Genomic DNA, 26721 nt, shown 5'->3' with positions numbered 1-26721 from the left:
ATTACGTTGTCGACCATTCTTCTTTTAGAGAATTCACTATCCAACTCGTCGGCCACGCATGCTTCGTTTCCATATCTCGCAGCAGTCTCATTAATTCCTCCCTTTCTGCTAAATCTGTCATCAAGGGACCCCCTGTCAATGTCAGTAACTGGATCCTACATGAATAAGGCGGGAAATGTCTCACAAATAAAAGTGGAATGACAGAGTGTGATCAACGATGGCACCGTCGAAGGGGAACTTTTGCATGCACCACAGATTGCGTGAGCGTGCTTCATGACCCGGATCTGATGGCGTCAACGAGAACTCATTCACACCACAGCAAACATCCAAGCTTACATCAGATTCACGAGCTGTGCCATGGACCCCTCTGACTGCGAATTTAGGCGATGGCTTGTATATGACCAATAGCATACAGGCAAGATGATAGTAACCAAATGCCATAACTGCAAAGACAATTAGACAGCGCAAAGTATAAGTCTTCTGGCACACATACTATGCCAGTCCGCCGTAAACCATATCTCTGGGAAAGGGTTTCCATTGCCCGGAACGGCTTCGCTATACCAGATCGGGTCAAAAGTACTCGGTCTTGTGCTCATCCAACTCTCGACGGCCTCGGATAGCTCTTGCCATCGGCACATTCTGGCGAAAGGCTCAGGGTAACTCGGCCCGAAGCAGAAGTGTACTACGGTGGCACAGATCCAAGTCATAGTGTTGGCCCACGCTGTTTCAGACTTCAAATTGCTCAGAGGGTCGTCTCCGCAAGGAGGGGGAATGAGAACCAAGTCCAAATCCACATTGGGAGACTGCTGATGCACACAAGCATTGTACAGGCACTGGCGCAGGTACACCCAGAAAGCCGCGTGCCGCAACCTCGGGGCCGAGGGGTCCACCTCTCGTCCTTGCGATGCGCGGAGCAGAGCCGAGCAGCCGGCTAAATGACGCTCCTGATCGCTGCCGGTTACCATGACTGTTTCAGCCCCGAGGAGATTAGCCTGGGCGTCTCGTGATTGCTCGAAACTCTCTCGGACTTACCGTTTAACTGTTCAAACACTCGCAGGATGACAATGGTACATAGCAGAATATCATCGTTCGCAACCGTTTCCGAGTTCAGGAAGGGGATCAATAGTTCTACGCACCGCTCATGCGCCTGCTCGGCCATTTCGGCATCTCCGACGTGCCGGGACGCGTAAGAAAGCACAGCATACAGCAGGATCGGCGATTGCTTGACCAGGATGGGAATTTTCCGAGTGAACTGACGGGAAGCATCGGTGCAGTCAAGCCATTGCCCGAGGTGCGTTGCAAAGTGGTGTACCAGGTAAGCTTCTCTGTGAGTCAGTGGAGACCCTGCATGTATCGCACCTGCGTGCGAAGCCGGAGACCATGGACTTAACGAGTCCGGTTGGAGCAGCTGGGAGATCTGGATTCCAACCACGCTGAAGTAAGGAGAGGTGGTAGTATTGTTAACTGAAGTTGCCACCAGAGGCGCGGAAACAGAGTCGCTGGTGTGTTCTGACAGGATACTAGAGCCTTGAGTGTTGTATGGTGATGTCACCGAGGTATATTCGTGTTGATGGTTATGAAATTCAGCATAATTTGGGTTGGTGGTGTGTTCAGGGCTGGTTGCATTAGCAATCACTCCGTCTGCAGTTCCGTGTTCCGGCAGGTGTGACATTTCATCATGATCATGGTCAGGAGCATCCTTAGGGTCTTCCCTAGTCTTTCTTGGTTGATAAGGCTTGATTCTGAGGCACATGCGAGAGTCTACTCGTAGACATGGGCGGTTCTTTTTTTGGCATTGTCCACAGATCGGCTTGACTTGGTCACCTGTTTTCAGGTAAGCTTTTGCATTTAGCCTATATTGAACCTTTCAATGGCTTACATTTGACATGCCTCTTCCGGCAAGTTAGGCTGTGATGAACTTAGCAATGTATCATGATGAATGACGGAGAGTGGACACTTTGTCCGTCAACGGTCACGCAGTCAATAGTTCTGCTTGGCAAGCTTCCCCAGAAAAGTCCCAAGGCAAGAAACGGTAGATCTGGATCAGCCACAGATCTACCCAATTCTCGATAGGCGAGGTGTATAGTACCTGTAGTGCAGGGGAAGGTTTGCGGGGGAAGACTAACCATCCATTTCTGGAGCGAAGCTTTCCCATGTCGAGAACTATGGGGTCTACCGGAGTCCAGATTGGTATAAGATTGTTGTAAGATTGGGTGGAAGTCCGTCTGGAAGAAGAAATATCGAGACGAGATTTGAGAGTAGACAGGATCAAGTGGAGGAAAGAGTTGGTTATGACTTGTGGGGAAGGAGAGTAGAAAGAGAACTCGGGATTTGGGGTTGTGGAGGTGGAGAATCCGAAACAGGAAAACCCCCCCGAGGCTTTGAATTTGGGGTTATTTCTATCAAGACCCATAGAGAAGCAAGAAACCGTGGGAATTTGCTTGTGTCTCTCTTTCTCCATCATCCATCATCCATCCTATGGGGGCACTCATGGTCTATAAACATCCCCATATATCCCTAATACGAAAATGATATCTCTATCAATAATCCAGGGTTGAGTCTTAGTTTCTATACATTTTCTATTCATTTCCAATTTGTCTTTGTTTACGGTTATCTCCTTTAATTCACTGCTATTCACCATGATCCAGAAAGGATTCTGGCGAACAGTCCCTGGACCTAAGCTGCTCAAGTTGATTACTGCAGTCTCTGCCGTTGCCATTTCATATGAGGGCATGAGCCAGGGTGTCATGGGCGCTGTCAATGTAGCCCCAGAATATGGAGTATGTACCGCAGTCCCCTGAGCCAGGATCTGCCCAGAAATGGAATCGGGAACTAATCGAATATCACAACTGCAGCACCGCATGGGCTTCGCTGATGAGCATGGTAAAGTCATCAAGCCCTCTCTGCAGGGTGGCATCGCTGCCATGTACTATTTCGGCGCTCTCCTCGGGGCCTTCTGGGCTGGCAGTTTCTCCGATGCCTACGGACGTATCAAAGGGATCTGGATGGCCTGTCTCTGGTGTCTTGTCGGAGTTATTCTTCAGGCAAGTGCCACGAATCTCACTCACATGCTCTGCGCCCGGGTCGTTGCAGGTGTCGGTGTCTCCTTCATTATCGTTATTGCTCCCTCGTGGACCGCAGAGCTGGCTCCGGCGAGTCATCGCGGTCAAATGATCGCCCTGACTTTCCTCGCCAACTTTGGAGGCATTGCCTTGTCTTCCTGGATTGGCTTTGCCACCTCTTTCACCGACTACGCCGGCGGCACATTTCGATGGCGCTTCTGCTTTGCTTGCCAAGTGATCCCAGTCTTCTTCCTCGTCATCGGCACCCTGCTCATTCCTGAATCGCCTCGATGGCTCATCAAGGACGGACGCAACGAAGAGGCATTCGAGATCATCACCAAACTTCGCGGAGATGGCGACCGCGACCACCCGGATGTGCAGAAAGAAATTCGCGAAATCGTCGCTGTTATGCAGATGGAACATGAGATGCAAAGCTCCAGCTACTTCAAAATGTTCCTGGGCATTGGTTCGGGGGATATTCACATTTGCCGTCGTATCCAGTTGGCCTTTTGGCTCCAGGTCATGATGCAGTACGGTACAGGTATCGCGGCGGTCGTCATCTACTCGGGTAACATCTATCGGACTGCTGGATTTGATGATTTCAAATCAAACTGGCTGTCTGCCCTGTGCATGACTTGCGGTATCCTGGGAACTGGTGTCGCTGCCTTGGTGTTGGACCGAGTGGGTCGTCGCCGGACCCTCTACTGGGGAGCGGTCGCTTTGGGTATAATTCTTTTTGCTCTGTGAGTACGAACACATTTCGCCCTTGGCGTTGCTCTTACTGACTTTCCTCCAGTGGTGGTCTGAACCGTGGAGCCGTCAATAACCCCGATAAGGCTGAACAGTACGGAACCGGTGCCGCTGCCATGGTCTTCCTCTACGTGGTTGTCTTCAGCTCTTCGTGGTTGATGATTCCTTTCATTTATCCAACCGAAATTTTCCCGACATGGCTGCGTGCTAAGGGTAACGCTTTTGGTGTTGCGGGTTGGGCAGTCGGCTACGGCGCTGGATCGCTGCTGGTCCCGGTTATGTTTGCGGGTATCCAAGAGAAGGTTAGTTTCTTTCCTCTCTTCCCCATATTTTGATGTCTGACATCTTTCTTCTCAGACATTTTACGTATTCGGTGCCGCCATGTTCTTTTACATCCCTCTCATTTACTGTTTCTTCCCCGAGACTGCTGGCCGCACACTCGAGCAGATCGACTTCCTGTTCGCCAGCAAGAGCCCTTTCGTGTGGGATGAGGAGAAGGAGTTTGCAAAGCGAATGACTCGTTTCAATGCTGAAATCCAAAAGATGCAGGTTGAGAATGGTGAATATGCAAGCGAGGAGAAGAGATGCGAGGAGTTTGTAGAGAAGGTCTGATCGGGGAGATTGCGAGTTGCACTCCAAACTGTCGTGTTTGTTTTGTAATGGCTTTGCTATTCAACACCGCTGTTATATACGAAGTGTTAGGATATAATATGCTGTCCAGGACCTAGTAAATTACCACAGTGGGCCCTAGAGTCAAATGTCAGCCTCCATCCATCCTAGTACGCAGTGTTGTGTGGTAATCTGTAGCATATAAGCTGCTGAAGCAGTCGGCCACTTCCAGTGCTTCAAATCATCCGGTAGAGACCTGCTAGTCTTCTCATCATTCAAGGAATGAGACAACCAGAGCCCAAAGATTAGCAGACATACCTAAGGCATTTGGTAAGGCTGTCAATGACACCATCTCAACCCAACGACAATTCGACTTTCTTTTGAACTTTACGCATGCCAATGGACATCTCCAAGCGGGACCCAGAGAGAGGAAGAAGTTTTGAAATCAAAGCGGGATTGTGAAGTGAAATTAAGAAAGCGAGCTGAGTAAGGGGAGCAGTGTTTTGGGGAAAAAGGTAGACCGAAAATAATGCTGGAAAATATATGGTACCGTGGCTCGCGTATTTGAGATTATAGGACTTATACAGAAAGCAAAGCTGAAAAACTGATATATGGTACGCTCTACTAGCAAAAAAGAACTAACCTGACGAAACATGCTTCTCAAGAACAGCAATAACACGCCGAAGAGAATCTTCCATCACGTTACCGTCTGCTGCATCGCCAGCATCTAAATCAATAACCTCCTTGGTTTCAAACCCATGATCTTGTCCGACAGCATTTTCAAAATAAGTGTCAACACCAAGAGCCCTCAACTTCTCAGCTACAATAGAGCTCTGATCAAACTCAACCAAGTCATCCCGATCACCATGCAAAAGAACAGTAGGCGGGAAACTCGGCGTCAAGCCGAAGGTCGCAGGAAACAGGATGCGGTATTCCTCGGGAATAGCACTCGTGCCTTCTATGGCAATGCGCTGCGCCAGACCTGGACACCGCGTAAGGACATCCGCATACCGTGCAGCCTGATGCATTGTCCTGATCCACTTGATTCTCTGATCGGTGAGTGGATTTGCCGGGAAAGGATACCCGTCCAGCACCTTCCCGCTCTGCATTGCTGAATCGATCTCACTCAGGGATTTGTCTACGTCATCAACTGGTCCCATCAGAGGTTGCCCGGGATGGATATGCCGCTTGCTTGCTGGATCAAGCATTCCGTAGATGGCGAGAAGGGCGAGGGGTCGAGGGCAACTTGGATGGGCGGCTGTTGCGAGAGCTAGATATCCTCCGGCACTGGAGCCGGCTATGATGATTTTGCTGCTGATGTTTTGGTTGACCCAGTGGACTGCGTCGAGTGTGTCTTGGAGGATATCTAGTCCCTTTGCTTCGGGGAGGAGCCTGTAGGATGCTGCTGCGTATATCCATCCTCTGTGGTGACAGGCGTTGATGAGCCAGTGGGGTTGGAATGCTGCATTGTCGCCAATCAACTGGAGTTAGATAATTAGCTGAGATCCAGGGAAAAGAATGAAAAGAGTGAAATTTGGCAGCAACGTAGAGAACCCACCAGGAATCCGCCATGGAAATGAAGGAGGACAATACTGTCTTTCTGTGCGGTTGGAGGTTTGAAGATGTCAATCTCGAGGGATAGTCCATCTACAGTCTTGTAGACATGCGTCGAAGTTTCCAAAGTCGCCATAGTGAGTAAGTGACAGAGTATAATGGCAGAGACGCGCGTAGTTGGAGATTATCTGTAAGCACCCCTCATTACTCCATCCGTGGGAATGTTCCGCGGAATTTCCCCATTGGCTTAAGTCGAGAAATTATATCCGGAGTGTGAAGTATACATGGAAATATTTATGCTGTGCCGGCATGTAGCCATTTTATACGGAGGACAGTCTATTTATTAAGGTCCACATGATCTACGCTTTATCGGCTACACTATAAGGAGATCTCCACGTTCAGCGGGGTTGTGAATCCCGACAAGGAACATAAAAGAAAGCAGCCATGTATCTTTCCAGTATATATGCTGTATGATGTTATCCCCGGGCAGGTTTGAGTGATGAAAAGATTATGTTGACCCGCTTTTTGAGGTTGCCAGATCCCATTCTATATCGGAACACTCACTCTTCTGCTTTGGCATCACGTCAGAACCCATGTATCCTCACCAAGGTGCAAGTTGAGATCCTTTCTCTGAAAGCGCTCAAGAAAGAAGGAGATATCTACTCAATCGCCGGGTTGGAAGCATCACAGCATCACTCCCATTCCTGATGCCATATGCACTTCAAACCGGAGAGATGGCTAAATGATCCAAGTGCAAGTAAAAGCCGGTTCCTAATCCCGGTCAGTATTGGTCATAGAATGTGTGTGTATTGGGCGGAATTTTGCAATAAGGAATATTTTGAAGATTGTTACTACACTTGTTTAATGTTTGATATTGAGCCTGTCCAGGCGAAGAAGGATGGGGGGACTGGGGAGATGGAGGGGACTTTTTTGTGTCGGGTTAAGGGGAGGGGAGGGGTTGAATTATTTGATTGTGTACTTTGATAAATAAATGTGTATTATTGTGAATGTTGAAGTATGCTAGGTATGCCCTAGGCGTAGTCTTAAGTCCTGAGGATAAGCGTCTTTAGAGTGGACGTGAGTTAAAAAAATACTACGTCTTCCCGAAGATGTATTGGTTATGTAAACAGGGCGTATATTTTATGAAAGACTACGCAGGAGAGCCGGGTGTAAGAGGTAGATAAGATGTAGGTAAGATGTAGGAAAGAGGTAGGAAAGAGGTAGGAAAGAGGTAGGAAAGAGGTAGGAAAGAGGTAGGAAAGAGGTAGGAAAGAGGTAGGAAAGAGGTCGGAAGTATGGAGGTATGCTGAGCAAGGGTGAGCGAGGGTGATTTCAAAGTACGAGTCATCGAGCTTTCCCAACAAAAGGGAAAAAAAATGTCATCGCATCGCGAGGATTGAACGGGCGCGAGTTGGCGTCATGCCAAATTAGGCGTGATGCCACAGCGAGACCGCTAGGCCGTGGCTACGGAAACGGAACGACAGCTCTCGAGATACCATCATATATACGAAAACTACAAAGAAACAAACAAGGAGAAATATCTCGTTGCTGGTATAAACGCAGAAAGCTTTTCTTCCATTCTAGAAAAAAAGAAGAGCAGAGGTGATCAGCCCAAACGGGCACCGGATCCCCATTTTGAGCTCAAAGCCTCAAAAGAAACGGGATGGGAATAAGGGAATCATCGAAAGAAAAGAAAAGCGCAGAGAAAGAAGAAAGCCGAAGAACTCATAGCCCGAGACGATCCAACCCCGGAAAACAATCATGATGTGCAGGCGTGCAAACGTCCACGGGTGCAGAAAGACCAGCTTACATGATCTGGTCCTGGGTGAGGCCAGATGGGTGATCCTGCTGGCCTTCCATCATGTCGTCATGAGGGACGTTGGGGGTCATATACTTGACGAAAGTGATTCCGAGGGGACGACCACCGTACTGGTAGCCGGAGAACTTAGCTGTTGGGGGGTTAGAATATGGGCTGTAAGTGCTGGAGATGGGAGTACATACAAATGGCTGTCTCTGCTGTGTCTGCGGTATCGAATTGGACGACGCCAGTACCGCGGGAGCGGCCATTGGGCTCGTACTGGATCTCGGCACGGTCGACCTTGCCAATGGTGGAGAACAGATCAATCAGGTCATCGTTGCAGGTAGACCAGGGTAGCTGTCCTCATGTTAGCACCTCTACCTCTCGCTGTCGGCGTCAACACTTACGTTGCGAACGTAGATAACACTGCTCTTGTCGCCGTTGGAAGTAGCAAAGTCAGTGAAGGGGTTTGGAGGTGCCGAGGCAACAGGAGCACCGCCCTGGTCGAAGCCACCACCGGGGAAACCACCGGGGGGACCGCCGAAACCGCCACGGCCACCAAAGCCACCGCCAAATCCACCGCGACCACCAAAGCCACCACGGCCACCAGGAGCACCGCCGAAGCCGCCACGGCCGCCGAATCCACCACCAAAGCCGCCGCGTCCACCGAAGTTACCACCGGGACCACCGCCAGCAAAACGATCCTCGCGGACCTCAAGGTTGCGGCCCTGCCAGTCGTAACCGTTGAACTGCGTAATGGCATTGCGGGCATCATCAGGAGACTCGAAAGCAACAATACCGGAGCCCTTGGGGCGTCCACTGGGGTCGGTGTGCACATCGGCACGAATGACGGCACCCTGCTGAGCTGTGATAGGGAATTAGGGTCAATTCCATGGGCTCACACTAGACAAGAAACGAGTCAAAGTCGGGGATTTCCATGTTGCACTTACCAGCTTGGCGGAACAGATCCTTCAGGTCTTGCCAGCCAACGTTGAATGGAAGCTACAAAAGTGTTAACCGATTCCAAAAGAGTTCTTGACGGGATGGGGGCAAAGAAAAGAGAACAAACGTTTGAAACATAGATTTGACGGCCAGCAGTTCCGGGAGCACCGCCGAAACCACCACCGAAACCACCACCGAAGCCACCACGACCGGGGCCGAAATCACCACGAGGAGGACCACCGACGAAACGGGGCTCGGCTTCACGGTCCTTTCAAATCGGGTCAGTCAAGTTTGACAGACAGAGTGACATAACATACCTCGCGAACGTAAACGAGACGACCCATCAGGTTCTGGTTGCTAAGCGTGTTGACAGCGTTCTGTGCTTGCTCCCTGGTTGCGTATTCCACAATCCTGATATACTGTTAGCAAACGCCCTCGATTCGAACAGAGACATCACTCACCCGCATCCCTACAATATCCGGACAACAATGCCCAGCCCGTCAATCCAACGTCCATGCAAAAGAAAAAACCAACCACGAAAAATCAGGGAGTAGAAAGGAACCAGCCACTCTACGTATAGGCGCCCACCTTCGACATTCCATTAGGAAGAAGCAAAACATCGGCGAAGAGAACTTCTCCAGCTGTACAACGTGGGAACACCCCCCAGTCAGCCTCAAATCAAACCAACAACTCTCAATATCACCCCCAATTGCAACGACCCTGCTCACCCTGTCTCATAAAATCTTTAAGGTGATGCCACTTGACATCGTAGGAAAGGTTGCCCACATAGACCCGACGGTCTTGCTGGGACGAGTCGCGAACGGTTTGCATCATGTTCTCTTTGGCGACGGTGCGATCCTCAAATCTGGCAGGCGGATAACCACTGCGTCCACCGTAAGGCGAGCCCGACGGTCCAGCAGCACCGGAGTTGCTCAATGGGGAGCGAGAACGACGTTCGGGGGAACGACGATCAGGGCGACGGTATTCGTCACGGTCACCACGGTCACCACGGCTGCGAGAACGGCTGCGCGGCGAATACGAACGACGGGCACGTCGGGGACTGCGAGAAGAACGACGACGAGGAGAACGAGATCTCTCGCGCTGTACGTAGTCAGACATGACGAATCGGATATATGAGGGCGGAAATGGAGATGGGAAAATGGGGGAAGGTGGTGCGGAAGGCAGTCGCATTGCGCTCCGAGGGGTGGGTCTGGGTCATGTGACCCGCTCTGGGGGAGGTCTCAGTTGAGGACCTTCCGGGGTTTGGAGCTTGGGGGCACTCGCGCACACGTTCCGCGCACAGCGCATGAGCTCTGAAGTCAAAAGCGGTGCCATGGAAGTTATTTCTTTCCAGGCACCGGATCACATCCGGAGGATATCTGATCAAACAGACGTGGCGGTTTCCGCCCCCGCACTGACCACACCTCATCCGGAGTTCGCAGTTCGCAGTTCGTAGGGAGATATTGTATGTTGAACCCGAGGGGAGGTGTAGAAGAAGAAACGAGATCAACTTACTTGGTATGGGCGGTAGACGTCTGCTTGGGAAGGTAGTCAATATCCAAGAAAACGAGAAGGGGGATGAGAAAGGAGAGGGGAAGGAGATGAAAGGATCAGGCGTCAAGGTTGGGGGGTTAGCAGGTGATTGGATGGGGGAACGACCGGGGACCTCGAGAATGTAGAGTAACGAGTAATACAGTACGAAAAAGAAAAGTGTAATATAACTCACCCATGGTGTCGAGATGCGTGGAGGTAAGAACGAGGGAAGAAAGAAAGCGGAGAAGAAAAGAGTGAAGAGTGAGGAGTGAAGAGTGAAGAATAAAGGCGTTGAGGATCCTCAAGTCTCAAGGTCTGAAGTAAGGAAGAGAAGAAACATGATCTCTGATACTTGACACCTCGGGGAAAACCCGTCACCGCCCGGGCGAATGTAGAGCTATAGCTCTGTAACAGCGATTGAGCCAAGTTACCAGTATAACCAGTATGGGAATATAATTCTTTGTTACTGCAGTATATGTGAGGGAGTAAGTACTCCCTTGGTACCGATTATATGTAGGCCACCTACAATATCTACCTGAACACTACCTATCACGTGGCCGCCCTTGCCGTGGGCCAACACCTGCATCTACATGTACTGGCGGCACGTATTTCAGTTACTCCAAACTGCCACGGCCGGTATTGACCGGCAGGATGCAGATCAAACAGAGACAGTCGTGTTCCATTTCATCTCACTAACTCAAAGCGTAAACCCCCTCAAATCCAAAGAATGGGAATCAAAAGAGACAAATCCAACTGCGCCACACCCTGCCGAAAACGAACGCCTTGCAGCATAGTAAATGCTGTAGAAACGAGACTATAACAGTCTGAACGAGAGGACCAAAACGCCTAAACGCAACTAGGACGTGTTGTGAGAGGCAAGGTCGGGGTACATGTACAGACAAAAGAAAAGATGAAAATATAGGAAAGATGGGAAGAGATGCGGGAAAAGGATACGGAACGGGATGCGGAAAGAGTATCAGAAAACATAGAGAGAGAAAGAGGCGGGAGATGGATGTGAGAGAAGGGACCATCTATGCAGCCACATTGGTAGGGGGATAACGCCCAGGAATCTTCATATCCAAGGCGACAATGCTGTCAGCCTTAGGACGAAGCAACTCGGGTGGGATCTTTCCAGGAACCCCACCAGAAAATTGGATTGAATCATCTGCCAGGCCACGGTATGGGACTCCAGCAGCCAGAATCTTGGGAACCTCATGGTTACCATCGACCGAGGTAGCGTTGGTGTAGTTTGTATAGTCCGTAGTGTTAGTGTTGGTGGGTGCTGTTGATACGCTTTCACGACGGGCCACCTGGGGAGGAGCCGAGTGGTCACGACGGTCAGCGATACCAACATTCGAGATGGCAGCAAGAGAAGCGGCATCTCCGTCGGAACGGATGGCCCGTTCATCTGGGTTGGAAGTCTCCTGCTGTGCCTGCTTCTGCTTGGCTACTATTGCTGCCGGTCCGATCCAGTCGCCGTAATAGCTATCGTGTTGAGTTATTGGGGGGCGAGATCGCTCCGTTGATTCCTCATTTCCCTGGTAGGCCCGGTAGGAACTGGTGTCTTTCTCGCGGCTACCCGGCGGCTGTGAGCCGTCGTCAATGGCACTGGAGCCGTCACGGTATGACCCGGCCGCGGCTACCATATCTCGACCAGCGGAGCTGTCCCCGCTTGATGGTGACAAGGGCGCCTGGAGGTGACGGTCGATTTGGACGTCACTGGGAAAGGCACCCCCGGGCTGTCGAGTGGCAGTGGTTGGTCGTTCGGAGGCCAATACCACAGAGCCCGCGGAGTATGGGGTGCGATCAGCCTCATCATCCTCCATCACCTCATTGTTCATTGATCTGCCGCTCACGCTGCGGACGTGCTTCCGCACAAAAGCATTGCGCGCTTCACCTGTCTTGTTGCTCAGGCTCTCGATGTCCTCGTACCATGACATCATGGTCTCGTGGGACTCGGCGCGGAAGACCCACGAGTGGCCCCGGTGCATCGCTCCAGTCTGTCGGCCTTTCAGCATGAACTTGTGAGAGCTCGAGTCTTCCTGTGAGTGGGAGCCGAGCTTCTGCTCTGGCAAGTAGAGCGACATGACTGGAGTCTGCCATGCCACACGATCCGCCGACTTGAACTCATGGAGATGCGTCGGCGACAGAACATACCTGGGATTGATTAGCCAATGGCTATAACGTGCTCACAGTAGGGGACGTACCATCCAGGAGTATAACTCTTGAGATACTTGCTCTTGCGCTCTAACATTCCAGCTCTGATCTCGGCAGCAGCCGGATGATCCTTGCCGGGGTAGGTGATGTTCTCCACATTCCGGAGGGGAATCCGAGGATCAACCAGCTCGTCGGTGTCGGCGACAAACGAGTTCCACTCGTGGTCCTGGGGCATGGAGATCGGACCCGTCTGGAGCTTCTCTACGGTGTCGAGAGCCTCATTGGCCTCGCGACGGAGGATACTTGCGTAGGCATTGTATGCTTTCTGGATCTCGCTCACGACAATCGACTCAAGCTCACGGCCCGAGTTCTCCAAGTTCAAAAAGGCCTGTAGATACGTTAGTTCCGCGGTCAATTGGTACAACGTAAGGTATCACGAACCCGGTGTAAGTAGTTCTCCTCCTCAATCTGCTTTTCAACCTGTTTCTCCACATTCAGACGCATGATGAATGGATCATTCTTGCCAGATGTTGCGGAAGGATCAGTATCGACAAGCCCGAGAGCCTCGTGCAAGTTTCGCACAGACTTGCGTGTACCGTCGATCTCCTTCTCGACGGTATTCTTGAAATCACCCGAGAGGTTCTTGATCTCCTTGGTCTTCTTCTGGAGATCGCTACGCAGACCAGTCAATTGGCTGATCACTTCCACCTCCACCTCAACAGCCTTGTTGGCCTCCGTGTAACCCTGTCGGTGGAAGTCACGGAGGATCTCAGTCGCATCGGCCAGACCACCAGACTCCAGGAACCCCGGCGGCAGACTCTGGTTATTGACGACATTGGACGCAGATAAGAACAGCTTCGCTTTAGTTTCGTAAGATTTTTGCACTTCCTTAAAGAAAAGAATCAAGTCCTTGAGGACCTTGCGCCAAGCTACAGTACTCGTCAGCGAGGTTCCATAGGGTACGCGCGAATGGGGTCAACCCCACCTCCAAACCGGCTTGCCAGCACTTCGGTCGGGTTTCCCGTGGTCGGGATGGGGACCATGAAAGCGCTATTGGTATCGTCTGAGCCTTCAGTGTGATACTTTTCCCGATCGCCCAGGCTCAGACTGCGCACACTACCTGCGCGCATGCTTCGGCGGCTCCCATTCCGTCGCAAGCTGCCCTTCTTGCTCAGGGAAGCCTTCTTTCGCAAAGTACTCGTGCGGGATGGGGTCTCGGAACGCACGCGGGACATTTGCGAGACCGAGCGCTGTTGCGCCGGGTTATCGAGCGCGACCGAACTGCGACGGCTGGGGGTATCGAAGTTCTCCCTAAACCGGGGATTGTGGGGAACTTGGGTTGATTCGAGGGCACCGGTGCCGTAGTATGCTGAACTGCCCGCGAACGAGTTGGGTCGGGAGGATTGGGATCCGTATCTGCGACTCAGGGCTCCTGGGTCGTTGGGCTGCGGGATCATGTATGCATCCTGTGAGGGCGTCTGCGGCCGCGCGGCCATCGCCATGTCGGGAACGTGGTTTACAGTTTATGATTTATGCCGGTCGGAGGATAAGTTGAGAATGGTAGATAGTCGTAAAAGGGAAAGGAAAACTCAAGGATCTTAGCTCCAGAACTCCTGAAGTGGCGCCTTTTGGTTACCAGGCGAACGGAGGCAAATATTGCGGGGAGTAAGACCCCACTCGAAGGTCAGGGGGAATAAGGAGAAGATCGAAATTGCAATCAATGTGCATGCGAAATGTAAAATGCAAATATGCAGCGATATAGGGAATTTAGGAAGTCAAGAATGAGATGACGTCTACGGCTCTCAAGAGTGATGACGCCCAAGATCGGGATGCCCGGGAGAGGGGAACTTAAGTCTTTGACGTATGGATCGGAATTCGAAGCCGCTTCCAATTGACTAAATTATTGACAAGTTAATTATATTATACGTTACTTGGTATAACCTTACTGCTAGTTCAACTGTTATACTGTAGCCGCTCAATTTGGCTGCCTGCTGTGGCTGATGAGCTGCGCCCCTGACTATATATCTTAAGGCCCAAGTTCTCCAGTTCGCTCCACTCAATAGGGGTTAATCATTGCCACCAAACCCCCTGATCTCACAAGCGATGAACAGTGCATGACGTCGAGATCTGGGGAGAACACACTTGGAAGGCGCTTCGAACTTTCGCCCCTTGCTCTGCTCTTCCGGAATACCTTCATCTGGGAACGTACCTCACTTCGATTTATGGTTCTTGGGTTCCTGTCTGACTCGCAACTATACACCGAACCAACCATGCCAAACCCAGCATGCAGGTTCAATGGTCGACTCAAGGGGCCCGGGCGTACCAGGATAAACCTGCTTCGTAGTTATTCCGTCATATATCTTGCTTAACTGTAGAATGAAACAAGTCATGGACTTGGGTAGATAGCGCTATTACATTCGCCTGTAGGGCTAGGTTCATGCTGCCAAAGCCCCACAGTATATCCACTCTAATACTTACAGATTTTCTGCTAGATCCCACCATAACCGCGTGCTTGGTAGACACGTTACCGTTCTTCAATTATCTATGAGTTACTATACCTAACTCGACTTTCTATGTGCACTTGAACAATATTGCGTTATCAGACTCACTCAGGGCAGTCCGCGTACATAACCACAAGACATACGTAGCTCGGCGATTCAAATCCATCTACTAGAGAAAACGATAGCTATGTTGTCAGGTTCAATGATAATAGTTTCAGAGAGGCTGCGTTACTTCAAGCTACATTTAAAATATCCAATGGCCTTGTCTTGATCACCGGTGGCACTGGACATGTTGAATTCAGAAAGCTTGTCACTGCCTTGAAGGCTGGCTACCGAGTTCGAGCTGCAATCCGTTCCGAGTACAAAAGAGACTGAGATTCTCTCTGCGCCATCCACTAAAGCCCTCAATCTAACAGACGAGCTTACCTTCATCATTGTACTAGACTTGATGGTTGATGGCGCATACGACGGAGTAGTGAAGGGCGTAAATTATATCATTCACCTTGGGAGAGACCAAACCGGAAGACTATGAAACAACACCTGTTGAGCCTGCCGTTGTGGGAACAGTCAATATCCTGATCAAGCGTGATGTGATCACGTCCTCTGTTGTTGCAATCGCTCCCGGAGAATACATTTTCGAGAAAGATGCCCCTGACGGACTAGTTATCGGCCATGAGTCCAGGTTGCCTTCTCCCTCTGGTCCATACCCATCTGACTTCCACGCCTATAACGCCAGCAAAGTTGCCGCTCTTCAGGCAACTACGGCCTTTGTTCGAGACCACAAGCCCACTTTCGATGTGGTAAAAACATCCACCCATCTTTTGTCATTGGCAGAAATGAACTTGTGAAAGACGCCAAGAATATCACAATCGGAACCAACGCTGTCGCCATTGCACCCGTCCTTGGAGCAAATTCCGATACCCCCCATCCCTAGATCTCGTGTCCATGTTGATTATGTTGCATCATGCATGTCAAGGGTCTTGACCCTAAAGTCCCGGCTGGAAGCTACATCGGGAATTTTGACGACTATGCTGTAACTGTTTGGCAGAATGTGACAGGGATTGCTGTTGAACGCTTCCCCAAAGCAGTGGAGAAGGGCATCCTTCCTAATAATGGTCTACAACCTACCAGGAAGCTCAGGGTGGATGCGAAGAAGACAGAGGAAGTTATGGGTGTGAAATTCCTCAGCTTGGAAAAACAGGTCAAGAGAGTTGTTGAGCATTTCCTTGAGTTAAAGGGCGAAAGGCTGAGTAGCTGATCCAAGCACATGGATCCACTCACTTGGGCCCTGTGTTAGAAAGGATATTCAGGTGCTGTTCTTGATTCTACTGTTTATCTGGATTGCCTCCTCAAAATAAGGCATGTTCAATTCCACTCGAGCGAAGGGCTCCGAAAAGAGATTTACTCCAGAGTGATGTTGCTCGTCGAACTTCCGCATCTTTCCACTGTCTCTCACTAACAAATTTCAATTATGCTTGTTCTCAATGCCTGGCTTTCGGTCTCTTTGTCTTCTTGCAGGGCCTCTGTCTTCTTTTGTCTTCTTACAGGGTCTTTGTCTGTATGGTCACACTTCATTGTCCTGTTTCACTCGCAAGGCTTCTTCTAGTTCTTTTGCTCCTGTCCGTACATGTAGATAATCCTAATTGCATGCTAATAGGTATAATCCGAGGTATATAGTGCGCCAAAGTCCGTCACTGAGTAATTATATCAAACCTATCAATCACACAAACCCAAAAATTACTCAAATCCATCAGTTACACAGACAAGTAATTGAAATCATGGCCCCGGTTATCAACAATCTTCCTTCAGGCAACCCTCCAGCGGACGTTGACTACCCCGTGGAAGCTGATCCTATCAAAACAGCCGCTGACCCAATCGCTGGTTACCAATTCGGTAGGTATCAAATCATGGGAGCTGACCGACAGATGTGGATAGAAGATCCGAGCACACCTATGTGTCCAGTAGAGCCCTCATTACTTGACATTAATGCGATGATTACGGCATTCACACGGGGACAACCGACCTGGTACATTGAGTATGATAGGATCTGGGATCCCCCTTTCAGGATTCTCGTTGACCTGGAGAGAATGGATCTCCCAACAACTGGCCATTACCATCAGTTTACGATTTGTAAGGAAAGCACTAACAAGGGCAGGCGGCCTGTCCCCAACCACCATGACTTGTTCACAGGACTGGGCGTTTTGGTCGTGGCACTAATGTACAGAGCCGACGGGCCCATGTGGTCTGATATTGCCATTGCGCAATACAAAACCCGCTTCCCGATCGATACTCTGCGACATATATATATCGACAACTGCACCAATTCCGAGACTGAACCATTGGTCACTATGCTTATGGGGGGTCCTCAAGACGCATGGTACGGTATTACTCCTCAACAGTCCAAGATTCAGGTGCCTACGGTCTTTGAGTATGGCACACCTTCTTATCAGGCTATTCTAGGATCTGCGACTGGTAAGGCAGTCGCGGCCCTTATTTTGGGGGCTTTCCCAAGAGGTACGTGGCGTATCGCCAAAATTGCTTGCTGGTACTACTGGGGTATCAACATGCGGTTCGATATTGAGCCAGTCCCTCAACCCTATCTCTACACCAAGCCTTGAATACCCACACCAAATGGGTCTCTTAGTTGACGTAGACAAGCTGACTTTTTATTTCCTAAGCAATTTCTTTAGATAAATTGCCCGATCCTATCTAGAAGTATTATTTAGAGTTTTCCTAAATGGAATTTTTTTTGTCTCTTCACATAATTATCCAACAGTATAGATTAAATAGTTGTAGTTGTAAGTTCATTGGCCATTTTAATAGCTTGACGTTATAGTGTGGCGTTACAAGTAGGTAACTTACCTTGACTCTTTGATATGTGTGCGCTGTCATTGGCCCGCTGGCAGTCCGGGGATATTCCCCTCATTTTAGACCTTAGGGTATTGTTCGGCTCATGATATGGGCTAAATACCTAGTCAATTTTGCTTGCTTTGGGGATACACAGGTTCCCGAGTGCTGTGTTCAAACCCGGGGTCTCCGTCCAAGTTCTACGGCTTAATTAGACCGCACAACCCGGGTCATGTTTCAATTGGAAGATGTGTATTGTTTGAAATTTCCTGAAGACAGAAGAAAACCTAATCGGATTGACTTGTCCGGCATGCGAAGTAGGTGGAGTGATGTGGGGGGATAATTTACACAAAGCAACGGGGAAAGGCGGATTGAAAGGAATGCAGGTTTATGACGCAGGGACTGGGGATGTGGGAACCTCAACACCGTAAGCCTCCTTAATGCGCTCAGCGCGTCGCTCCTCATAGCCGGGGCCGTAGATACCTGACAAGTAGAGTTAGTACCAATATATAGCAATGACCGAACATATAGACATACCACGTCCCTCGCCCAACTCGGCGACGGTCTGCTCTCCGGGAGTCTGGAACGCCTTGCGCAGCTGCTGGCGACGGTCAAACTCGTCTACCGATGTGTCCTTCTTGTATCCGAACAGAGAACCGCCGGTGTACTCGAATGCGGTCATAACGGCCGAAACGGCGACACCGTATCCGAGCAAAGCGGGGAATGTGCGGACTGTGAATCGCGACCGTTAGCTCTTCCGAAATCCCATAGCGGACTCAATTGAACTCAAAACTCACGTCTCAGACCGAGAATGGCACCGGAGAAGAAGCCACCAAGCGCGGTGTTGTAGTGGTCCTCCTTCTCGCGCAGGTTGGCGGATGCAGTCTTAACGAACGCATAAGTACCACCGACGGCAGCTATCGAATGACTGGGTTAGCAATTAAATAATGCCAAAGCGCATTTCACTCGTTTCTCATACCAAAGACACCAATGGTGCCACCGCTGCGAATGAAGATGCCCAGCGGTCCGTGGTTCCGTCTGGAGAGGGTGTTCTGAGCGGCGGAACCGAACAGACCAACAGCACCAGTCAGCATGGTAGCCTTCATGGCAACTGACATGGCATCTTGAGGGTGATAGCTGTGGTCTTCAGCGTGGTGCGCCATGATGTCTGATAGTAGGGATGGGCTCAGTGCGACGGATGTGGTTGGCGGTTAGGATTTTGGGGGTTCGCATCTGCCACTCTACACCGGCATCCACACCGCCCGCGTCTCTAGAGCTCTCACGATACTGAGATGCGTCTTGGTGCTTGTTCTTGGTTTCATTGATTCATGTCAGAAAATCATTTTGAATTCTTGCATCACTTGTTTCCATCGCGTTTAGTCCCAAATCCTAGTTTATTGAGTGACAAGAGCCCTACAAAGCTCGCTGCTGCTTGCTGCCAAGCAGCAGGCTCCCCGCTGTCTCCGCCTACGCGATACCATCATTAGAGAGCTCATTCACCATCGCTGAGCTTCCAGCTGAGAAATCCTGCATTTTGATACTGTTTGCGGGCCAAAATTCCCTCGGGAACAGAAATACTTCTATTTGGCGAACAAGATATCCAAACTACACGCAAGGCGATCGGGGCTGAACATCACACCTCATGGCGCCTATCCAGAGGGCAGGTAGGTCATGCGACTTGACAAGTGTTGGATATATCTACACGCAAATAATTATACTGACTGCCAAACTATAGGTAAGACTGCACCTCGTTTGGTTCACGATATCCAACTCTATGACCCAGCACACATACCCGACACTGGTCGCAACCTACTCGCTCAAGTTCCTCCGGTATACTCTTACCCAGAACCGTGGCAAGGCCTTCCTGGATTCATATCACCGAAAGCATGTAAACACAAATATGTGTTGAAGGCAGATCAGACCTTCCTGGCCCAGGCTGAACATCGGAAACGGCCAGGCACGTCATCCAAGATTGCGGCTGTTTGCTCAGAATGTCGCTGTCATCTTCAAGTGGTGGTCAATTACACCAACGGCATGAACTCATTCAATCAGAACAAGGAAGGACATATACATCATCTGGTCTACAAGTCAGGTCGACAGAAGAATGGCATGTCAATGCCGGAGAGAACCGATAAAGGACAGGTTGCAGAGACATTTCACTATCAATGTTCTTACATATCGTGCTCAGCAATGGTCTCATTACGAATCCTTTCGCCAATCTTGACCCCTGAATTGGTTCATTTGATGGTCGATCCAGATTTGTTACATGAACGAGCCGAACAAGCTCTTGCAGCATATCCCGAATCAATGGAAGGCATGGGTGATCCTCAACCCATCAGTGTGTTGGATAATTTACGTCTCTACATCAGCAATGCACTTCGAAATACCCAACGTGGAAAGCCCATATCGGCAGTTAACAAGAGGTTCATGCACTCGTTTGGTGTGGAAGGCGCTCCTTGTAAAGGGTTGCTGGAGTTCCTAGAGTTTACTTATAACAAGGTTCATATCTAGCCCTAAGTTAGGAAATTTCTCGTGAAATTACGTCGTCGCTGACAGTTCAACAGGAGACTGGTGCCTGGACACCACCCCAACCAAACGTCAACGCCGACAAGCCTTACCAAGATCCGCTTTGCACCTTCCTCGACGACGTCGTGCATGAGCTTTTATCGTTGATTAACCACCGCCCTCCTTCGGAGCAACGTGGTTCCCAGTTTCCCGCTCTTCCACCATCCGCCGTCACCCAGATCTATTCTGCTCTCGAGGCACAGAACTGTCAGTTGCTTCATATTCACATACACGATTGTCTCAACTAACTGTACATTCTGCTCCAGACCCGAAGGCCATGCGTGTCGAGGATTTTGAAATGCCTCCCGCTCCGTTGGTCTACCCCTCCGCTCCGTATGTGCCAGAGGCTAACGCTTTTCTCTATAGGTTTTACGAGGACTTGGGTGCCGTGGAGGACATGTCTGCTTCCGCGATCGTTGAAGCGTTTGAGCGTCAAATCTCCGTTGATCCGGGCAGATACCCCCTCTACCTTTCTGCCCTCAAGTCAATTGGATCCCTTCGCGTTGCTTCCTCAGCTGGCGAGGATTGGGCAATCATTGATGGAGCCGTGCAACGGGCTTACGCTGATGGAAAATACACGGTCGAGGATCTCGACCAAGCTTATCGATACTTTGGTCTCCGATTGAATGATCCGAACCTCACCGACGAAAGCATCATTGGGAAATTCCTTGCCTTCTTGGGCTCCACTAACCGCGAAACGGAAGCACGTCAGCAGCTTTGGCGTATCGGCGATAGCAGAGCAAGCGAGTCCATCATATCTGTATCCGAAGACCGTACGTTGTCCTATACCGCTGCTTCGCAATTAGGCCTTCGGCTAACTTTTGACACTAGGCGTCTCCACTGTCGAGCAAGCGAATGTTTTCCTGGGCGTCGAGGATCAGACACCCGATGATTTCGTTATGACTATGTATACGGCCAAGGTTTGTTGCCGAATGCCTGGGTCTATGTGTTCCCCGCAGCTAACCTCGGGATAGGTCAATGACAACCCGTTGAACAAAGAACTAGCAAACCGCGCGGTCGCTCTCATTGCCGCCTCTCGCAAGTCAGTTGCGTTGAACCACTTCATCAACACTGGGGAGGCACTTGCTTCCGAAATGGACGTCGGTGATGCCTATCGTCTGCTCCAAATTCCCGATCGCACTGCAGACGCTGGTGCTATCATGGCCGCATACACTATCTGCGTTGATGAAAACCCGGGCCAAATTGAAAAGTACAACGAGGCTTTGGCTATCATTTCCAAGCAAACTGATAATGCTACCTTGCGAAGCATGGCAGGCATTAGCCCCGAACAGGATTACAACGTCTCGGAGTGGCCCGTTGGATTGCAGAACATTGGCAACACGTGTTATCTGAACAGTCTTCTGCAGTTCTACTTTTCAATTCGCCCTTTTCGTGAGATGGTTTTGGACTATGAAATGTACCAGATGGACCTGAACGATAATGAAACCATGGCGAAGAAGCAGGTGGGATCTCGTAAGGTGATGAAGAACGAGGTGGAGCGATCCCAGCGATGTGAGTTTCTCCGTCTATGGAAATAGTAAAATTCCAACTGACTCGCGAATACAGTCCTCAATGAGTTGCGGATTTTATTCCAAAGCATGATCACTTCTTCTCGCAACTCGGTCACTCCCGGACAGGAACTGGCTCGGTTAACTTTGATCAGCCCCAGTAACGAGGCAGCCATCCGTCGTCGTTCGACTATCTCTGCTAGCAGAAACCAGATCCTTGGCGAGATTGGAGGCGCTCCCGTCCTGGGACCGCTTGGCCCCCCAGTATCCCCTCCGATGGACAATGCTGATCAACCTGCAACTGATGCAGCCAACTCTGCTCCTGTCAAAGAGTTGACCACGAGTGATATGGATAGTGACTTAACCATGGTGTCGGGAAATGACCCCGATGTCCCAGTGTCCTCTGTCGAGGATAAGGAAAATGACCCTCCGCAATTGGACAAAACCGAGGTAGCAACTGATGAAGACATGAAACTCGAGGCACGCATCTCTGTGCCTAACCGGCCAGAGCCATCTAGCGTGCCACCTCCTGTCCCCCCTCGCCCTGTCCCAGAGGTTGACCGCGAGAAGCAATTGCAAGAAGAGGTTGAGATCGGTGCTCAACAGGATGTGACCGAAGTCATCAATAATGTTCTCTTTCAAAGCCAGTGCGCTATCAAGCCACGCGGCATTGGCAGTGACGGCGAGCAGCTTGATCAGATCAAAGAGTGAGTGGTATTCAAACCGGCCTGGTGGTATATGTATTAACCCTTTTACCAGCCTGTTCTACGGTCAAACCCGGTCTTACATCTCCGCCGAGAACGGCATGCGCTCGAAGGAGGAGCGCTGGTGTGACATCAAGGTCGACGTCGCTCATGGATCTCGGGATATCTACGATGCCATCGATGGGGCTTTTGATGTCCAGAAGATCAGCGTTGGAAACTCGGTGGCTGAGCAGTTCGGTTCTATCACCCAGCTTCCACCCATCCTGCAGGTTCAAGTGCAGCGAGTTCAGTTTGACCCCGTGAAGAAGAGCTCGTTCAAGTCGACTAATCACCTCGAGTTGCTCGAGACTATCTACATGGACCGATACATGGACACCAAGAACACTGAGTTTGTGAACCGTCGAAACAAGGCTTGGGAATGGAAGGCTACTCTGAAGACACTCGAGGCTCGCCGCGAGGAGTTGCTTAAGCAGCCGGTAAGATTTATTTTAAGGTTCCAGTGGATATATCCCCTGATTGAGATGGCTGACGTTGCTCCAGGACTTCGATGATGGCATTGATATGGCGGAACTGTTCCGGAAGACCGGTGACATGATCAGCAATCTGAGAGAAAGTGACTCTGATAGCGGACCTGACTCTCTGGCATCTATGCTCAGCCCGCAATTGTCGGATAGCGTCAACTTTCTGTCCGAGGCGGCTCAGGCTGAGCTCGAATGTGAGAGCTATGAGCACAATTTGGCAGCAAGCATACTGACTTCTTTGATAGCCATTGACCAAGAGCTCAAGGACACCCGGACCATGATCTCCACCCAGTTCTCCGATTACCAGAAACTCCCATATCGACTGTATGCCGTGTTCGTGCACCATGGCTCGGTCTCCTTCGGACATTACTACATCTACATCTATGACTTCCGCAAGGGAATCTGGCGCAAGTACAACGATGAGTATGTGACCGAGGTCTACAACGTGAACGAGATTTTCGAGAACGACTCCACCAATAACCCCCCGACTCCATACTTCCTGGTCTACGTCAACGACACCATCAAAGACCGCCTGGCCGACCCGGTCTGCCGCGACGTGACCGAATCGATGCCCGATATGACCGAACAGGAAACACCTGCCTTCATGGAGGACACCCGGGCAGCCAGCCCCACCGACGTGGACATGGACCCCCAATTCTACGACACTACAGCCCCGCGTGGCACCCCAGGTACGCCCGTCTCCCTTTACGGCGACTACCCATCGGAGTGGCTCTCCCCAAACTCGAACTGACTCAGACCCAACCCTGGTAGATTCCACAGCCGTCGATGCCATAGCCGTCAATCCCTTGAAGCGTAAGAGCGTGGATGCCGAAGGCAAAACTCTCCCAGCATGAATTTCTTCCCTGTGACGCAGCATGATTGCACGATTTCTCTGCCTTTCTTTTTTCAATGTCAAGCTCATGAGGTCATTTCTGTATCATTTGCATCGCAAGCGAGGATTCCGTTTTTCTCATATGTTTCTTTAGAAAACATGTACATAAGCTGAAGATACCAGGAGCACTGAGGAGAATTATGGCAAATAATTCAAGGTTGATTCTCTGTAGTGGTAAGGCATAGTACGGAGTTCTCTGGGTCTTCCCCGGATGAACATTTCTGGCATGAACCGTAAAATGCTGACTCAGCCTGGAAAAAGACAGTGAGCATTAGCGGCCAAGTGTGGTGGTAAATTGCGGGCAGAAAATGAAGTAGTCGTAGTCTGAAGAAGGCTCCGCTATTGAGCTTATTTACCCTGATTTTAATATGAGCTCAATGTCAAAAGGTGAGTACATTTGGAGGTCATAAGATTGATGTCATCTCAGACTTATATTTGGTAACTTTTATAGTTTATAGTGTATATTCATGTTAAGCAGTGCCTAGAAAAGAACTTCCTACACCCAAAGAAGCACCTTATAACAGTTCAATCTAAGGGTATTTCTAACTGGACATCTAAAATAGCATCTCGTTGATCTTTCTTACCATCATGCTAATCCTATAAGTACAAACAACGCAGTGATTCAGGGTCTAAAGGCAATACAAGATAGGCGGGAAGCAGGGCGGTAAAGTTATAGACCAAATGGCCGCTAATACTATCTGCATCCGACGCGTTGCCGCGGGATCGGAATCGGATCGGCTGTGAATTTCGGCAGCGGCAATAGCTGGACAATGTGGTAGTCGTGCCGCCGACAGGGTGATTTGCGAGAAATTGAATAGCAAAAAAAGAGGACATAGACACGAAGAATCGAAGCGATGGATGTCTTTTTTTCTAGAAACGAAAAAGCCCGAGATCAGGGGTAATAGGACTTGAATCAACACACTTCATAGAGGGCGGAGCTACCGGGTATCCACAATTCCGGGGAAACGAATATCACTCGGGACTCTTTCCGCCCTCACTGCCGCTCGGGATTATAAGAAGCTGACATTGCCGTATTCTGGACCGTTGGTTCTTATAATAACTTCTTTGGGTCCCTGGTCTTCTTCTCAACAGAATTCCTGAAGCTATTCACAATGCCTTCTCAAGTGGCCACATGTTTGCGCCTTGCGCGCCAGTTCTCAGCCAACCCGGCCAAGGTAAGTTCGCGAGCTAAATTGCAGCAGAATGCAATCGGAGACTGACAGCTGTGTCAACAGCACCAACAATTCATGGCCCGCGCCTTCTCCAGCAGCGTCCGCCGCAGTGAGATCAACAAGGTGTACCCCTCCGCCGAGGTCGCCGTGAAGGACATGAAGTCCAACTCCACCCTTCTGGCTGGTGGATTTGGATTGTCCGGTGTTCCTGACACCCTGATCAACGCCGTCCTGGCTAACCCCTCCATCACTGGCCTGACCGTGGCCAGTAACAACGCCGGTGTCGACGGAGCCGGTCTCGGCCTGCTCCTCCAGTCCAAGCAGATCAAGAAGATGATCGCCAGTTACGTCGGCGAGAACAAGACCTTCGAGAAGATGTACCTGACCGGCGAGATCGAGCTCGAGCTCACTCCCCAGGGAACCCTCGCTGAGCGCTGCCGTTCCGGCGGTGCGGGTATCCCCGCCTTCTACACCCCCGCTGCCTTCGGTACTGTTGTGCAGACCGGCGCTGTGCCCCTGCGCCACAACGAGGACGGCACCGTCGCCAAGTTCAGCCAGCCCCGTGACACCAAGGTGTTCGACGGCAAGAGCTACGTTATGGAGGAGTCCATCAAGGGTGACTACGCTTTCGTCAAGGCCTGGAAGGCCGACAAGCTCGGTAACTGTCAGTTCCGCTACGCCGCTGCCAACTTCAACGGTGCCATGGGCCGCAACGCCAAGATGACCATTGTCGAGGCTGAGCACATCGTCGAGCCCGGTGAGATTGATCCCGCCGCCATTCACCTGCCCGGTATCTACGTCAAGCGCGTTATCCAGAGCACCTTCGACAAGAAGATTGAGAAGTTCACCTTCGCCAAGGAGGAGGGCGCTGACAAGTCCGCCCTCGGCAAGGGTGACACCGCTAACAAGCGCGAGCGCATTGTCCGCCGTGCCGCCAAGGAGTTCAAGAACGGCATGTACGCCAACCTGGGTATTGGTATGCCCATGCTTGCCCCCAGCTTCGTCGACCCCTCCGTCGAGGTGACCCTGCAGTCCGAGAACGGTATTCTCGGCCTCGGCCCTTACCCCAAGCAGGGTGAGGAGGATGCCGACCTCATCAACGCCGGCAAGGAGACCGTCACTCTCAAGCCCGGTGCCAGCTGCTTCGGCAGTGACGAGTCCTTCGGCATGATCCGTTCCGGCCGTATCGACCTGACCATCCTGGGTGCCATGCAAGTCAGTGCCAAGGGTGACTTGGCCAACTGGATGCTCCCCGGTAAGATCAAGGGCTTCGGCGGTGCCATGGACCTGGTCTCCAACCCCACCGCTACCAAGGTCGTCGTGACCATGGAGCACACCGACAAGAAGGGTAACCCCAAGATTGTCAAGAACTGCGAGTTCCCCCTGACTGGCCCTGCCTGTGTCAGCCGCATCATCACTGACCTTTGTGTCTTCGATGTTGACTTCTCCCACGGCCTGACCCTTATTGAGATCGCTGACGGTGTTACCGTTGAGGAGGTCCAGGCTAAGACTGAGGCTCCCTTCAAGGTCGCCGAGGATCTGAAGCCCATGCTGTAAATGTGAATTTACCTGCAGACTTGTATGATTTTGTTAAAGCGTGCATTTG

The 26721-nt window shown here is 50.8% G+C and overlaps 9 protein-coding genes across 9 annotated transcripts; 4 read left to right on the top strand and 5 right to left on the bottom strand.

Annotated features, from left to right (window-relative positions):
- Nucleotides 1–180: 180 nt before the first annotated feature.
- On the bottom strand, nucleotides 181–2155 carry PENARI_c004G08627 (Zn(II)2Cys6 transcription factor domain-containing protein; the record flags this gene model as incomplete). Its single annotated transcript, XM_022629297.1, has 5 exons — nucleotides 181–443; nucleotides 494–967; nucleotides 1033–1824; nucleotides 1880–1908; nucleotides 2127–2155. The coding sequence occupies 5 exons, from the start codon at nucleotides 2153–2155 to the stop codon at nucleotides 181–183; spliced, it is 1587 nt and encodes a 528-aa protein (XP_022490870.1).
- A 484-nt stretch (nucleotides 2156–2639) lies between these two features.
- Nucleotides 2640–4424, top strand: PENARI_c004G05695 (putative MFS monosaccharide transporter; the record flags this gene model as incomplete). Its single annotated transcript, XM_022629150.1, has 4 exons — nucleotides 2640–2780; nucleotides 2856–3805; nucleotides 3859–4114; nucleotides 4170–4424. The coding sequence occupies 4 exons, from the start codon at nucleotides 2640–2642 to the stop codon at nucleotides 4422–4424; spliced, it is 1602 nt and encodes a 533-aa protein (XP_022491151.1).
- Nucleotides 4425–5059: 635 nt separating this feature from the next.
- On the bottom strand, nucleotides 5060–6111 carry PENARI_c004G01517 (alpha/beta hydrolase; the record flags this gene model as incomplete). The annotated part of the gene is made up of 2 exons (XM_022628942.1): nucleotides 5060–5902; nucleotides 5980–6111. The coding sequence occupies 2 exons, from the start codon at nucleotides 6109–6111 to the stop codon at nucleotides 5060–5062; spliced, it is 975 nt and encodes a 324-aa protein (XP_022490772.1).
- Nucleotides 6112–7781: 1670 nt separating this feature from the next.
- PENARI_c004G06987 (uncharacterized protein) lies at nucleotides 7782–9834 on the bottom strand (the record flags this gene model as incomplete). The annotated part of the gene is made up of 9 exons (XM_022629220.1): nucleotides 7782–7924; nucleotides 7977–8130; nucleotides 8181–8638; nucleotides 8724–8775; nucleotides 8843–8983; nucleotides 9033–9126; nucleotides 9177–9184; nucleotides 9304–9356; nucleotides 9444–9834. The coding sequence occupies 9 exons, from the start codon at nucleotides 9832–9834 to the stop codon at nucleotides 7782–7784; spliced, it is 1494 nt and encodes a 497-aa protein (XP_022491220.1).
- A 1445-nt stretch (nucleotides 9835–11279) lies between these two features.
- PENARI_c004G11217 (SLM1 family PH domain-containing protein) lies at nucleotides 11280–13907 on the bottom strand (the record flags this gene model as incomplete). Its single annotated transcript, XM_022629438.1, has 4 exons — nucleotides 11280–12405; nucleotides 12456–12793; nucleotides 12847–13334; nucleotides 13391–13907. 4 exons carry the CDS (start codon nucleotides 13905–13907, stop codon nucleotides 11280–11282), a joined length of 2469 nt encoding a protein of 822 aa, XP_022490929.1.
- Nucleotides 13908–16684: 2777 nt separating this feature from the next.
- PENARI_c004G07347 (uncharacterized protein) lies at nucleotides 16685–17524 on the top strand (the record flags this gene model as incomplete). Its single annotated transcript, XM_022629235.1, has 1 exon — nucleotides 16685–17524. The coding sequence occupies one exon, from the start codon at nucleotides 16685–16687 to the stop codon at nucleotides 17522–17524; it is 840 nt and encodes a 279-aa protein (XP_022491056.1).
- A 617-nt stretch (nucleotides 17525–18141) lies between these two features.
- On the bottom strand, nucleotides 18142–18916 carry PENARI_c004G09418 (Tim17/Tim22/Tim23/Pmp24 family protein; the record flags this gene model as incomplete). The annotated part of the gene is made up of 4 exons (XM_022629342.1): nucleotides 18142–18236; nucleotides 18291–18485; nucleotides 18551–18670; nucleotides 18733–18916. The coding sequence occupies 4 exons, from the start codon at nucleotides 18914–18916 to the stop codon at nucleotides 18142–18144; spliced, it is 594 nt and encodes a 197-aa protein (XP_022490897.1).
- Nucleotides 18917–19395: 479 nt separating this feature from the next.
- PENARI_c004G01670 (ubiquitin-specific protease UBP2) lies at nucleotides 19396–23905 on the top strand (the record flags this gene model as incomplete). Its single annotated transcript, XM_022628951.1, has 12 exons — nucleotides 19396–19417; nucleotides 19489–20252; nucleotides 20318–20525; nucleotides 20585–20651; nucleotides 20685–21091; nucleotides 21150–21238; nucleotides 21293–21830; nucleotides 21885–22533; nucleotides 22586–23006; nucleotides 23071–23245; nucleotides 23297–23740; nucleotides 23808–23905. The coding sequence occupies 12 exons, from the start codon at nucleotides 19396–19398 to the stop codon at nucleotides 23903–23905; spliced, it is 3882 nt and encodes a 1293-aa protein (XP_022490643.1).
- Nucleotides 23906–25055: 1150 nt separating this feature from the next.
- Nucleotides 25056–26672, top strand: PENARI_c004G09114 (3-oxoacid CoA-transferase; the record flags this gene model as incomplete). Its single annotated transcript, XM_022629327.1, has 2 exons — nucleotides 25056–25118; nucleotides 25179–26672. 2 exons carry the CDS (start codon nucleotides 25056–25058, stop codon nucleotides 26670–26672), a joined length of 1557 nt encoding a protein of 518 aa, XP_022490724.1.
- Nucleotides 26673–26721: the final 49 nt, after the last annotated feature.

Source organism: Penicillium arizonense (genome assembly GCF_001773325.1).
Source record: "Penicillium arizonense strain CBS 141311 chromosome Unknown PENARI_contig004, whole genome shotgun sequence".
Classification (NCBI taxonomy): Eukaryota; Fungi; Ascomycota; class Eurotiomycetes; order Eurotiales; family Aspergillaceae; genus Penicillium; species Penicillium arizonense.
The sequence above is the reverse complement of the archived record's forward strand: the minus strand, read 5'-3'. Positions and strand labels throughout refer to the sequence as shown.